This window comes from Mus caroli, unplaced genomic scaffold (genome assembly GCF_978045245.1).
Source record: "Mus caroli unplaced genomic scaffold, Mus_caroli_1 scaffold_9, whole genome shotgun sequence".
Lineage (NCBI taxonomy): Eukaryota > Metazoa > Chordata > Mammalia > Rodentia > Muridae > Mus > Mus caroli.
Genome location: NW_028227264.1, coordinates 115,155,975 through 115,170,492, shown reverse-complemented (window position 1 = coordinate 115,170,492; position 14,518 = coordinate 115,155,975). Strand labels below are relative to the sequence as shown.

The following is a 14,518-nucleotide window of genomic DNA, read 5'->3' as shown; positions in this document are numbered from 1 at the left end:
GGTGATATGAAAACCTTTCTGAGTTCTTTGCAAGCCTGAAAACAGAAACCAAAATCCATACTTTGCAGTCCAATTTGAGCAATAATAGAGGTACAATATAAAAGTAAAGCAGTGCCTTGTGTTTAATTGGAAACAGTTCACCTCTCGGCCTGTTGACTCTACTGACTATCTTGGGCAAATAAAGTTAAGAAGCCACATGCTGTACTGCCCAGATACTCAAATGTGATGCCTGGAACAGCCAGCCTCATCAGTGCCACCTTAACTTCTCAGAACCTTGGGGCCCAGCTGAGGGTTACTTAATGAGAATCTTTATTTCAGCAAAACTCTAGAGGATCTGTATACGAAATATGCTTGAGGAATTAAAGTGTTCAGTGTTCTGTTACCCTACCAAACGGTCGACACACCCAAAAAGGTTGAGAAGCAGTAACCCCCCACCATTTGTAGTCTCTGCCCCACCCACCTACCCTTGCCTTCTTGGAGGAAGTTTAAGAACTTGATCCATGGCAACTGGTAATGCTTCTGTGAGGACGAGACAGATTGTTCTCAGGTTGCAAGGGTTCTAATTCTCCACTTGTTCCCCATAAACAAAAACTGGTTTGTTCCTAATGAAATGACATAGGTACATTTGTGTTCTTTTAACTGTCTCCTGATGCTTACCAACTGCTCAGCTGAAGCCAGGGACCAGCAGCACAGAACATACTCCTGTGCAATATGTACATTTGACTTCTGACACAGGAGTGACTGCCCAGACACCAAGTGGGTTTTTGTAATGTAATCAAATGTAACTTAATTTCCTTTCCATATTTTTGGAAGGGAATAGAAATGTAATCAGAATTCACAGTGAGTTCTATTTCACTTGGAAACTTTTGGCATTGTAGACTAATGAGGGCTAGGGATTGGGTTACAGTCATCTGATGATAACTCAAAACCTAACTAACTCTCCCGTACCTCCCACCTAAGAAATCAATCTATGTGTAAAGACTGCCTCGTGTGTGACAGCCAATAGTGGATTTCAAATATCTCAAAGTTACACATGAAGTTTAAGCAGACCGAGGAAAATTATACATTCCTATTTGTCCAAGTAGTCAAGGGATTATTTGGAACGTCGGTTTTAATTCCAAATGCTCATTAGCAAAGTTAATTGTGTAAAATATGTGTCAAAGAGATGATGAGCTGCTAAATAGGACATGGAAGCAGGATCAAGCATGTCTTTATTATTGACTCTATTTTCTAATTAGCTAATATTCATCTGCAGGGTATAAACCCAAGTAGAATGTACAATGCCTGCCTGAAGTATGACCTGCCCACACGTATCATGTACAATGTCTACCCCAGGCCTGCCTACACGTATCATTTCCAGGGCTACAATGTCTACCCCCAGGACCATGTAAAATATCTATCACTGACTTCATCCAGACTCTTCATGACTTGTTTCTGCTTATAGTTTTCTTTAAAAGAGATAATACCCTAGATGAGTCCGGGAGGGGAAAGAGGCAGGGCACAGTTCTGAGCCAAGTTAAAGTAAGCTGTCCTGGGACAGCAGTGTGCTCTCCTACTGACACTCATGAGCCTATTGAGTTCCAGACCCTTGACGTAGAATGGGAAGGAAGTAACAATGGACAAGGAAGTGTAACCAGACAGAAAGAATACAAGAAAGCCTAGAGCGTAATAGTATAGAATCAAAGGGGCTAAAAATAAAGTGGCCTTAGAACTGGTGACATTTATTCCTTCTACTAAAATAGTTAAAGAAAGCATGAGCTCACACAACAAGAAATATACTGTGTCTATCCCTCCCCACCCCCAAAGATGCCAATGTACTGGGGTGGGGGTAGACTTGGAAGGGAAGCTCCAGAGGCCTGAGACTCTGTTGATGACCGAGGGTCACTCCATGAAAGCAAATGCAAATCAGCATCCAGTAAATCCCTATCAAAAAGAAAAATAGGTTTTTGGTTTTGTTTTGCTTTGCTTTGCTTTGTTTTCTGCTTCCCCCCAGTTTACACATGAGGAGGAAGCAGTTTTCAGAGGAAAGACTCTCTCTACATAATATTTGCAAGCAGAGAAGCTAAAATGGGAGCATCCTCTTCCTGGATGGGGGACTAACATGAGTCGTCTATTTTAAAAAAGGCCACGAAGGAGAGATTCCGAGGCCGGGTCATCCAGCTGCAGGGCTGTGGTAGTGTATCAATGGCAGTCCCGCCAGAAAGGGAAGGAGAACGTGCGCGTTAGGAAATTGGAAGTCAACGAAACCTTTTAAAGCAGAGCAGACTCTTTGGGAAAGTTAAGCCAGGTAACAGTTGTGGGAAGGCCAGCCATGAGTGGAGACAAGCGTTTCCAGATAGACGGGATGTGCGGTGGAAACGCAGGAGAGAATGGGGAAAGCAGAGACTCTTCGCCATGGTGACGAGAGAAGCCAGTGCTGTCCCCGTCCTACCTCATCCTCGTGGGTTAGGTGCTAGCATTTTCCCTTTGTCATGAGAAAGCAAAACTATCAGACTATTGACCTTCCCAAGGTTTAACAGCTTAGGGGGAGAAAAGTCAAGATGGAGATAGATGTGTTTGAGAGAACTCTAGTCTGTCAGAACCCCAAACTCTGCCCATTTCATGCCCCTCGTTCTTTACTTCCCTACCGGTGGGAAATGGTCACTGGTCAAAAAGAAGCATCAGCCTTGCTGGAAACACACGCACACCACGTAGGCCAGAGACGTGACTGTGAACCTCCACGTGAAGGAATGGAAGTTGTAGTGCTGCCAGAGAGGAATAAGTGAATTTAAGAAAGAGAAGGGAATCCTACTCAAATCTGAGCCTGCCAGCCCTTGTTAGGATTTCTCTGGCATTTGGTTATCTGATTCCTTGTACCTTTGAGGGAGCAATCACTTCTCTCCAGATGAGAAGACTATGTGTGAGAAACTTGCCTCGGTTGCCAGGGTAGGAGTCATGTAGACAAAGGCTAGAAAAGGAAGTTCCTGATAGCACAGACTACATATTGCCACAGCTTGCTGGGAGGGTGGAGAAAACCTATACCATCAAGGAACAGAGACCAAATAAGTGGCTGTGTTGAGGTTTAGTCTTGCTGACTATTGGAATGCTAAGTGCAGGGGTTGGGGCGCAAGATCTGGAGCCTGCATGTGATGTTGTGTGACCCTGCCCCCAAGTTACTTCTGATTGGTAAATAAAGATGTCAACAGCCAATAGCTGGACAGAAGACACGTAGGTAGGGTTTAGGGTATGGGGGCTTGTGGTCAGAGGAGAACCACAAGGAAGAAGACAAAGGTGAAAGGAGAGAGAAAAGCCACTGTAGATATATCCAGTTATGAACTCAAATTTTATCATGGCAGTGGTGGAGTTCATTACCACCCTCCCCAATGTTCTGGGTTCCTGAATGAAAGACACACACACTCAGTCTTTACATTTTGATATTCCTAAAACAACTCAACGGCCAGGCTACTTCCTAACCTCCAGGTGGCTAATCCACCTCCCTCATATATTCCCAAGTCATTACTTACTAAAATCTATATTCCATCTTGGCTGCCCTGGACCCAGTCAGGCAGCCTTCTTGGGGCCACTCTTCTCCAGCTCCTACATGGTGGCTATGTTCTGTGTCCTGCACCCTCTCAAGTGTAGCATCTGTCCTTTCCTTCTCCCAGGCACTATGGCACTCCTTCCTCCTCTCTCTGTCCCTAATCCAAGAATCCTAAAAGTCCTGTCTCTGTCTGTCTTGCCCAACCATTGGCTGTCAGCATCTTTATTTATTAATAAGAACCAACTGGGTACAGGATCCCAGAGTGTCTTATGTGCAGGCATTCATGGGAACAGCTTTGGGGACACAAATTAACATAAGAATACAAACAGCTACAAGCCACCACGGGTTAGGTGACTCATGAAAACATGATCCTGAAGGCTGGCAAATTGGAGTTAAGAGCACCCCAAATAAAAAATAGGAAGTAAATATTCAGAGTTAGTGATAGAAAGTAGATTTTAATAGCATAGAAGATAGATATCTGCCCAGTTCTTGTGTTGTTTAAGGCATGTTATAAATATAAATGTTGTGCATGTCTTTTATCCAGGAACTGAATGATCAAAATGGGGTAGAAACCCAGGTAGGGTTTAATTTTTTCTACAACAGGCTAAAGTGATATTCCTGAGGAAGAGATAAGTATCAAGACAATCTTATAAACCATGTTAGGGCCAGACTCTGTAAAAGTACATCTGGGGCACATGAAGGATAATATCAGGCTTACTGCAAGATGGAACACCACAGGAAGGTACTAAGAAGGAGGGATCTGATCAGATCTGCATTGTTGAAGAAGTCAGACTGGAGAAAGGAAACCTTTATCAGAATTGATGCTGGAAATCAGAAGAGGAAGATGGATTTGAGAAACACCTAGAAGATGAAGTTTCCAGAAGTATCAACGAAGAACAAAGAAGCCAGGCGTGGTGGCATATGCCTTTACTACCAGCACTCAGGAGACAGATTTCTGTGAGTTTAAGGCCATTCTTGTCTACATAGTGAGTTCCAAGGTAGCCGAGGCCACACTGTGCAACCCTTCTCAAGAAAAGAAGAGTAGGAGGAAGAGGACGAAGAAGAGGAAGGAAAGGAAGAAGGAGAAGAGGAAGATGGAGAGGAAAAGGAAGAAGAGGAGGAGGGTAGAGAGGGGGGGAAAGGGAAGGGGAAAGTAACATGAATGATCTCTAGGTTTCTAGTTTCTCCAACAGTTTGCCTAATGAGGCAGGGACTGGGATAAGCACCACTGTAGAGGATTACATGAGGAGAGGGGATAGATCAAGATTTCTGTCTTATGCTTTAGGAGAAAGAACTAAATACACATGACATGTAGTTTGAATTCCAGAGCTAGACTTTAAAGGAGTTCGGGGTGAAGCCTACCTCCTACCATGCACTTCTCTCCCCTGAACACTTCATGATAAGAACTTGTCTCACTACTGTTTTTGAACTGTCTCAAAAAGGCTATAACCATGCCTGCTGGTTTCGTGATTTATCTCCAGCCTGAGACACAGAGACAGCCTTCTGGCATTACTTATTGAAATGAACTGAAGATCCAGACTCTAAGTTGTATTGTACACAGCTGCTCGGGGTTCCCTGCTTTGGCCATAAGCTGTATATACTCATCTCCCTGGGTCTAGGTTCTCATCTGTGTATGGCTTTCCCCCCACGTCTTCCCTGGGTTTAGTTGAGCCAATGTTTTCTGCAAAGATAGTAGAATTGGCCTACTTACCAGCTTTCCCACTCTGTTAGTTCAGGACTCCTCACTTCAAGAGTAGGGACAGAGGAAAAGCCTGCTGATTAGAAGAATAAAATTTGGACAGTCGTGGAGACCCTTCTAAACAAGAGGGTCATGAACACAAGAGATGGTCATGAACACAAAGCCTAGAATTACTGTGGGAAAGAGATAGAAGAAAAAAAAACATGACTAGATCAGAGAAATAAGAGAAAGGTTCAAACAGATACGGTAGACAGAGGGCCTTGAATGTCAGAAGGGAGGCAGGGGCTAGATTTGAAAGGAATGGTAATTTGGAAGAACCAGAGATTTCTACCAAGGGAATGATATAAAGGCCAATTTCAGAGAGATTAATCTGGCAGCAGTCTGCAGGATTAATTGAGAAGATAAGGGATCAAAGGCAAATGGGGCCAGCTCAGACGCTGTGGCTGAGATGCAGGTGTGAAACGATAAGAGACTTAGCCCGGGAGTCAACCCAGAGATGAAGATAAATGGAGAGAAATTATTGAGGGATGGCTGGAAGGCAATGGGAGATCCAAAAGTAGATTCAAGGATTCAAATCCTGGTGGTTGGTACCTGGGAGACTAAAGGGGCCCTAACACAAAAGAAGAGCCTTTGTTTCCTTTGGAGAGAAATGAAACCCAAGAAGTGACTGCCCTCAATATTTTTGTTATAGCTGGCTCCTTGTCACAAAACTCACAGCAATGTTGATCTCTGAAACAAACAAACAAAAAAGATCAACATAATGAACCGTGCATGACCTGAAATCTATTCTTCATCGGGGATGGGGCACAACTTGGTGGCAGAGCCCCCACCTCTCACTATGTGGGAAGCTTAGCTCCATCTTCAGCAATGCTGGAAAGGATGCCAAAGAGACAGAGGCTTAGATACCCCACCTATTTTTATCCAGCTCCCAAAGCAATGGACAAGAATAAATTATGGCATTTCCATGAATATGTAAACTCTTTTTGCCAAGAGAGGGGGAAAAAGAATTTTTACTGTTTCAGACATATGTCTAAAGCAATGATTCTCTTCCTGAGAGGGCCACACTAGTTTTACAAGTGAATTGGAAAAGGAAAACAGAAGCAGAAACTTCCCACCTAAGCTGTCACGGCCCCTTTGTGAACCTATACCTTGTCTTCATAAGATATTGGAAATGTCTCATCTGTATGGGAAATCTATTAAAAGATGTTATGTTATGTTATGGCCACACCACAAATGTTGAATAGGAACAGCAACAGTGAAAATGATTCTAATAATATAGAGAATCCATTTAAATCCATATTGCTCTATTATATAGATGACCTACTATCCTGATTGCACTGGGATAATGATCTTGTGTTAAATTCAATGGTTAAACTCAATGGCAATCATCCACTGGTTCCAGGACAAAAGGTTCAAAACAATAACATTTTACCATACTGCAGAATCTGTGCATTTTGTTGAACTATATTTGAAAATGGATTTCCAGTCGGGTGGTTTTCATTTTATTAGGCAAGTAAAGTGATCATTGAGAATATCTATTTCTCAGTTTACCAGTGACCCAGAGAGAACAATGTGGTTCCCTAACTATCCATGCCTTCCTCAAAATGGTCTCGCAGATGGAAGAAGAAGAAGAAGAAGAAGAAGAAGAAGAAGAAGAAGAAGAAGAAGAAGAAGAAGAAGAAGAAGAAGAAGAAGAAGAAGAAGAAGAAGAAGAAGAAGAAGAAATGTATCTACTATACAAGAGTGGCGGATCATATCTTTAAATTTAACGAAGGAAAAAAAAGTGCTATTCTGTGAAACACCAGTCATGAAAATGCCATGCTCTATAATTCTGTTTATTACCGAGTCCCCACAAGCTGTGCAGTACAGCTGCCACTGTCTTCACACTTGAGCCCTTCTTTCCTCTCAGTCATCTATGTTAATAATTGACACTATTATGGTCATCCTGGTGTGGAATTAGCCAAGATCAATGGCTTATCTTGTGACTAACGCTTTCTTCCTTGTAGTTAATGGCTCATCAAAGACATTCCCAAACAAAGATACAAGCTTATGGGATATGTTGGCAAGGTGTCATAGAGAAGACAGATAAAGAACCATTTTCAAGAATAACAACAGCAGCAGTGATCTCACAGCACCTCTAATCCCTACAATAATGCTGCTTATAAATCAAGGGTTCCTTTCAGGAGAATAGAGCAGATTCACAAAATGTTTCTCTTGAGAAAGGAAACTTTCAGTTAATGCCTTATGTATAAAAGCATTAACTTCACACAGAAAGGGGAAACAAAGTGTTCTTTCTATTCCTGATTAAGAAAAGACTAACAATTTGCTTGATGCTTTGTAGCTTTGTTATGTAGAACACAAGCTATTGCAAAACTGCAGTCAGCCTGTACATGTAATTCTACTTTGTTTATATTTTACATAAAATAGAGTGGCGATCCTTCTTGCTCTCACATGATCTCTATTAGTCCATTTGTCCAGACCAGAAAGCTGAATCGCCATAACTTTCTTGCTTCCCTTTCTAGCTACAGTGACTTAGTTAGCAGCCCTAGATAAAGCCCTTCCTCTCCCTTTCCACACCTCTTCCCCACCTTCATCTCTCTCAAAAGGTTGACTACAATTACCTCCATTTTTTTTCCTATGGTTCCTCTTACACATTGCTATGAGAGTGAACATTCTATAGTATTTCCACATCTATGGATCAGTCTAAAGATATGTTTGTATATTACCTTGAAGATTTCTTAGAGAGGATGGGACATTTCGCATAGGCAGATGGTCCAGAAGTCTTCCGAAAGTTAAGCTATCCAGACTCAAAGCTCTTGAAACCTTTCAGGGTGAACTGGATGGTCTTGCCCATGTAGGAATAAGGAAAGGCAACACAAATCCACAAGAGACAGTCCTTTGGGCTGCCCAGCTTGAACAGCACAATCTCTTTGGAAGGCTCACTGTAACAGGCAACAAAGCATAGAACATAACTGTAAAAGGCACACACTAAGGGGTGTGTGAAGAGTAAGAATCTCCAGTTCTGTTCATCTATAAGACCAAAACATGGTGTTTGCCTGGAGAGAGATGTGAAATAACAATGAATTCAGGAATTGGGAGAAAAATGGTCTTCTACAGGGAGAAAGTTGCTGCTGCTCACAAAGCTAGACGACCCTCAAATATTAACACTTATTGGCTTTCAAACATTTCCATTCAATGCCCATAGTAATTCTATGATATATTGTGATTCTGCTTTATCAGTGAAAACTGATCCAAAGACATATAAGTCAATATGTCTCAAAATTTCAGAATTGATAAGGGACAGGATCTTGACTTAAATTTGTTGGTGACCTGCTTGCTTGGTTGACTGTTGATTAGTTGATTACTTTGTAGTTGGTTGGCTGGCTAGCTGGCTGGCTGATTGGTTGGTTGGTTGGTTGGTTGGTTGGTTGGTTGGGTTTTTGGTTTGTTTGGTTGGTTGGTTGGTTGGTTGACTGGCTGGCTGGCTGGCTGGCTGGCTGGCTGGCTGGCTGGCTGGCTGGCTGGCTGGCTGGCTGGCTGGCTGGCTGGCTGGCTGGCTAGCTGGCTGGCTGATTGGTTGGTTGGTTGGTCGGTTGGTTGGTTGGGTTTTTGGTTTGTTTGTTTGTTTGGTTGGTTGGTTGGTTGGTTGGTTGGTTGGTTGATTGGCTGGCTGGCTGGCTGGCTGATTGGTTGGTTGGTTGGTTAGTTGGTTGGTTAATTGGTTTTTGTGATGTTAGCAGTGGAACTCAGGGTCAAGTGCAGGCAAGGTAAGCACCCTACCACTGAATTACATCCTGGCCCTTAGCTTAGCTTTACTTGTTTTTCCAATTCAGTATGCTTTCCAGTTTTCCATGTGGCCGTTATATACATTGCTGTCAATGCTGAAAGAAAGGAGTTAAAGAAACTGGAGATGAGTCAACTGTTTAAGAGCACACGATCATTCCAATGGTCATGAGTTCAAATCACCACAAAAAGCAGCTCCCAACTGCCTGTAGCTTCAGCTTTATGGAAGCCAGAGCTGCTTTCTGGCTGCCCTTTGCACTCACAAACATATGGCATTTTCTCTCTCTCTCTCTCTCTCTCTCTCTCTCTCTCTCACACACACACACACACACGTTTTAATTTTTTTTAAATAAGTGGTTTAAAATCTACAATTCCATCAGAAGCAATAACATATAAGGAACATAAAACAGATGCCACTTCCCATATCCTTTCAGATTGTATTTCAAGATCGTAACTGAGAGGCTTAATCTGAGTTGAAAGCAAGGCCATGTCTACTGTTTTTTAAATAGCTCACTTTGCTATGCATAACCACATATAGGTTCTGTGCCACCCCTGTTACATTTTGATTGAGGCATCAAATCATTGCTAGAACTTTCTCCGAGAATGTGACATCTGTTACACATCAACACTTGTCCTGTGCCTCTGAAATGAAGATGTTATATTCAGTGATAAATTATTAACAAAACATGACCTTACTGTATGTACGTATGTTCACTCATTTATACGTACACACATGCAAACATGTACACATGTTTTATTACTAAAGTCTGAAAAGAAGGGGCCAGTGAAATGGCTTAGAGGGAAATGGTGCTTGCTGCCAAGCCTGATGACCTGAGTTTGATCACCAGAACCCGGAGGATGTAAATAGAGAACCGACTGTCCGCAAAAGTAAAGGTTTGCAGGTGTGTGCACACAGGGCTATGCAGGTGTGTGCACACAGAGGAAGCCAGACAGGGGCTTTGGATATTTTGAGGCTGGAATCAGAGGCCAGGTCTTTGCAGGATGAGCATCCATCATTAGGTGGATGCTAGGATGTGAACTCTGGTCCTCATGATCTCACAGCAAGAGTCTTAACCAGTGACTTATCTCACTGGCCCCAGTGTGTAGATTTTTTTCTTGTACAATACAGAAGCCTTCTATTTCTCTGCTTAAATGACACATTTGTCCACTTGCCTGAAAGGGCCAGACTGGCACAGTGTGACCCCTCTGCTGACTCACTAAGTAGGCACAACTTATGCCCTGCCAGGCTTTAACCTTGTTATGTAAGGATCACCTGTAAAGTGAGTAGATAATTAATTCCATACTCCGATTTAGCCTTGGGAGAGTTTAAAATTAAATCAGATATCAGTGAATGGAAGCAGGATGATGGTTGTCAGGGCCCTGGGGGTTGATGGCAGGAATTAGAGAAGACCGGTTAAAAGACACAGAGCCTTAGTATGCATAAGTTATGGTGATCTACTGCCCTGTATTATAGTACTGATCTATATAGTACTATGACTATAACTAATAATGATGTATACTTGAAATTTTCTAGGAGAGTGCATTTAAATGTGCACACACATGAAAAGAAATAAGTATGTTAATAAGATTTATTTGATCACTTCACATTATATACTTGCAATAAAACCCTGTTTTATATATATATATATATATATATATATACACACACACACATATGTATACCCTGTAAATATACACCTTTTTTATTCGTTGATTTCCTACTTTAATAAAGTAGGAAAGGGAAAACTGAACCAAACAGTGCCTTTGAGTGTAAACAATAAATTCATATCAGAATGAAGCTGGAATCCCAGGCAGGCTCTGATTCTGACACACTGATTTAGGAGCGCTTTCTGCCGGAGTTTCCATTTTAATAGATTTTACTGGTGTATATTAATTTATAAAGTAATGGGTTTTATCGTGACATTTTTCATCTATGCATAGAAAGGACCTCAGCTATACCCATGCCTGTGACACTCTTTTATAGGGAGTTTCCTAAATGATAAAATTGTACCATAGAAAGGCATTTCAATGCTCTGCTCAGGACACCTAGAGTCTGTTAAGAACGACTAGTCTGGGAGTGCTCATTAGCGTTGAGAATGTGACAGCACTGAGCATTTCAGATGGAAATTTGTTTAATAGTATGGCCAGATTTTAATCTTTCATCTGAGGGGAGCAGAAAGGATAATCCCTAGAGGAGCCTGGCCCAAGGAATGGATGAACTCACCTAGAGGACTGATGTCAGGCCACTCCTTGCTGGTCACAACTTAAAATGTCAAAGGAGAAAGTCCAGGCTTCCATGCTGACAGAGCCTTTTGTAGGGTTCCCCAACATTGCACTGAACTTTGAGGTTTGTCGTATGCCAAGCGTTTGGGAGCGATTTGCAGGGTTGATGCCTAAGCAACTAGGTGAGAAAGACAACGTGCGACGTGCGCATGCCGTGCGCATCAGAGGCCCACGCTGTATGGTGGAGTCCAACTGAAAAGCTACTGTTAAAGCAATAGTTACGCCCAGTTTAAATATGGACTTCTAGCCAAATAAAATCAACTACCTCCTCACCCTTGATGAAGTTGTGCTGTACCCTAGCACAGGCAGACTGCTGAGAAAAGGGGCCTGAGGCTAGGATGGATTCCCCCCAACCACTCTCAGCTCATTTGTTGACAGAATCTCAACTCCTACAATCATGGCCGGTCCTCTGGAAGTGTGAGTGGGTCCTGGCAAAGACGGCCAACTCAGAACGTTTGTTCCAAGTGGCCTTACCTCAGTTATTACTGAAGCTTGGCTCAGGGCCCAGGCCGGCAGGGAATTGGGGGGTGGGGAGTCACCTGTCTCATTGATGGATTAGAAGTAAGGAACTGGGAGATGCCCAAAAGTGAGGAATCCGCTTTCCAGAGAGATCAGCTGTCTGCTACCGAGGGCTTTCTCTAGTTCTAGACTGTTTAAATTTAGTTTGCACCAGATTGTTTTGTGATTCTACTGTGCTTCCTGCATCTGTTTAGTCTTAAATGCTTCCAAAACATTATTTTTAATCCATCATCTCATGATTTTCTAATCCCTCCCAATACACGAGCTGCATAAATTGCAAGTCTTTAGGTTTTGTTTTGTTTTTTTTAATTCTAGTTTTCAAAATGCAAGCAAATGTAAAGTCTTATAAAAAATGAGTGGTAACAGCTATGGAAGTATGTCTGATTGACAGTGATTCAGTTGTTCAAATACCTCGCAAATTTTTTTTTTAAAGAAATTTCAAACTACCTCCATTTTGTCATTTCCACAAGCACCATTAGGTCACTTTAATTACAGCCACCATTTCTCTTGAATTATGACAAAATAAATGTCCTACCCTCCCTCGGCTGACTCTGAGGCTACAGCAGCTTATTAACCAGCCCTATTTTTAGAACTGTTTCCCATTTTAAAACAAAACAAAGAAAGAAAATAAGAGAAACGGAAAGTGGAGGAAGGAAGCAAGAGTTGCGAAGCTGCTAATTTTATTATTCGTTTAAACTGTCAGAAAAACAAACGTCTGCCCGAGGCGAATCCTTAGGCTCCAGGAGGCAGCCAGCAGTGTCGAAGCTCTTCCCAGAGGCAGATCGAACAGCCTTTCTTTCTAATAATTCTTTTCGAATACTGAAGCAATCTTTTCCCAGAGCTCAGGAACAACCCAGTAGATTGCTGTCTCCTATGTTCCAAACAGTCTTGGACCTCAAAGCTATTCATTTGGCTTGGGGTGGGAAGGAGGTGAGAGAATGTCTACATTAGACTGTCGGAACGGGATGCAATTTTACACCTCCCGGAGGCCACTTCCGATGCATGAACGCATGGTACCCACAAGCCTGGAAGAGAGTCAGAACATGTCAAGGGGGAGGGGAGTGGGGGATGGGGAGCCGGGGTGAAGGGGTGGAGGGGTGGAGGGGTAGAGGGTGCGGGACGGGGCGGGGGGGGGGGGGAGGCAGGGGTGTCTAACCATGAGTGAAGAGGGCTGATCAGAAAAGAAAACCCGTCCCAGTTTGTCTGGGGCCTGGAGCTTGCCAGCCTGATTTGCTCTGGCTAATGAGCACAGGCAACTTCCAGCAGAGTCCGTCCGCAGCCTAAGCTATTGCTTTTTCTTCCAGGCGCCTAGATGCCAACCACATCAGCTACGTGCCACCCAGCTGTTTCAGCGGCCTGCACTCCCTGAGGCACCTGTGGCTAGATGACAATGCTCTCACAGACGTCCCTGTCCAGGCTTTCAGAAGTTTATCAGCCCTGCAAGCCATGACCTTGGCCCTGAACAAAATACACCACATAGCAGACTACGCCTTTGGGAACCTCTCCAGCCTCGTGGTTCTGTAAGTTTGATTGACTTGGCTCTCTTTTTCATCACTCTCTAAATCCCCTCTGAGATCTTAGCCTTCAAGTGGTGGACCTCAAAACTTGAATGGAGGCACATTAAAGGGAAGGGAAAACTCTGAGACCCTCTCTATAAAGACATAGATTTTCCAATTGTGTGAATGATTTAAAAAAAAAATCTATGAAATACCTGATGAGTTGTAAACATCGCTGGACATACAAAGATCAAAAAGCACCTCTACGTTAGCAGAATCTACATTAAAAAAAGAAAATCATCGCAAAGCTAATGAAAAAAAATCTACTGAAAGATAATTTGTTATTAATTATATATTATTATATATAACTATTAATTATATAATTAATAGTGTATAGATGTGTATGTATATGTATCTATATGTATATATGTGTGTATGTATATATGTGTGTGTGTGTGTGTATATATATATATAGATAGATAGATAGATAGATAGAGAGAGAGAGAGAGAGAGAGAGAGAGAGAGAGAGACGTTTTTAGTTCTAAGGATGGAACCAGGCATCACAAAATGCTAGCTGAATGAGTATTAATACTTTGTCAGTAAAGCTACACTCACAGCCTTGACAAGCACTTTTTTATTTTAATTAAGAAAAAGAAGGTAGCTCATTGCTGAGCTGGGGATGTATCCCAGTGGCAGGCTGTCCAGCATCAGCGCCTGGGTTTGAGACCTAGTACTGATGGAAGAAAGACAGGAAAAGATAGGGAGAGAAGAAGAGAAAGAGAGGGAAGCATTGACTCTCGACAGCGCTTCTGCTTCTCTAGAGCTTCTTTTTCCTCTTTGACATCTAGATTTCTTTTGGCTTGGTTTGGTTTGGGTTCTTGAAACAAGGTTTCCTGTAGACTGGCCTTGAACTTGTGCAGTTGAAGATGACCTTAAAGTCCTGATCCTCCTGCCTCCACCACCTTGATAGGATTCTAAGCCAGGCCTCAGGCCCATCTCTCCAGTTCAGAAAACAAAATGGCTCTCAACGGATAGTTTGGAATTTAGTTAGTCTTCTTTGACAGAAAAGCTGTATGGCCCTGTGCGCGTACTAGAATAACCAACATTTATCTAGTGCTGATGTTTGGATGCAGTTGCGACCTGAAGAACTATAAGGTCAGCTTGCCTGATGTGTTAGTCCCTGTGATAAATGCTTGAGATAAACCTGAACATGTGGCC

The 14,518-nt window shown here is 42.6% G+C and overlaps 1 protein-coding gene across 1 annotated transcript in view; it reads left to right on the top strand.

Moving 5' to 3' along the window:
* Lgr5 (leucine rich repeat containing G protein-coupled receptor 5) overlaps window positions 1–14,518 on the top strand; it is a 139,964-nt gene that overhangs the window by 91,854 nt on the left and 33,592 nt on the right. Inside the window, exon 5 of the mRNA XM_085843174.1 lies at window positions 13,109–13,324. Within this exon, the coding sequence (XP_085699300.1) occupies window positions 13,109–13,324 (216 nt within the window). The remainder of the gene's footprint in view (window positions 1–13,108; window positions 13,325–14,518) is intronic.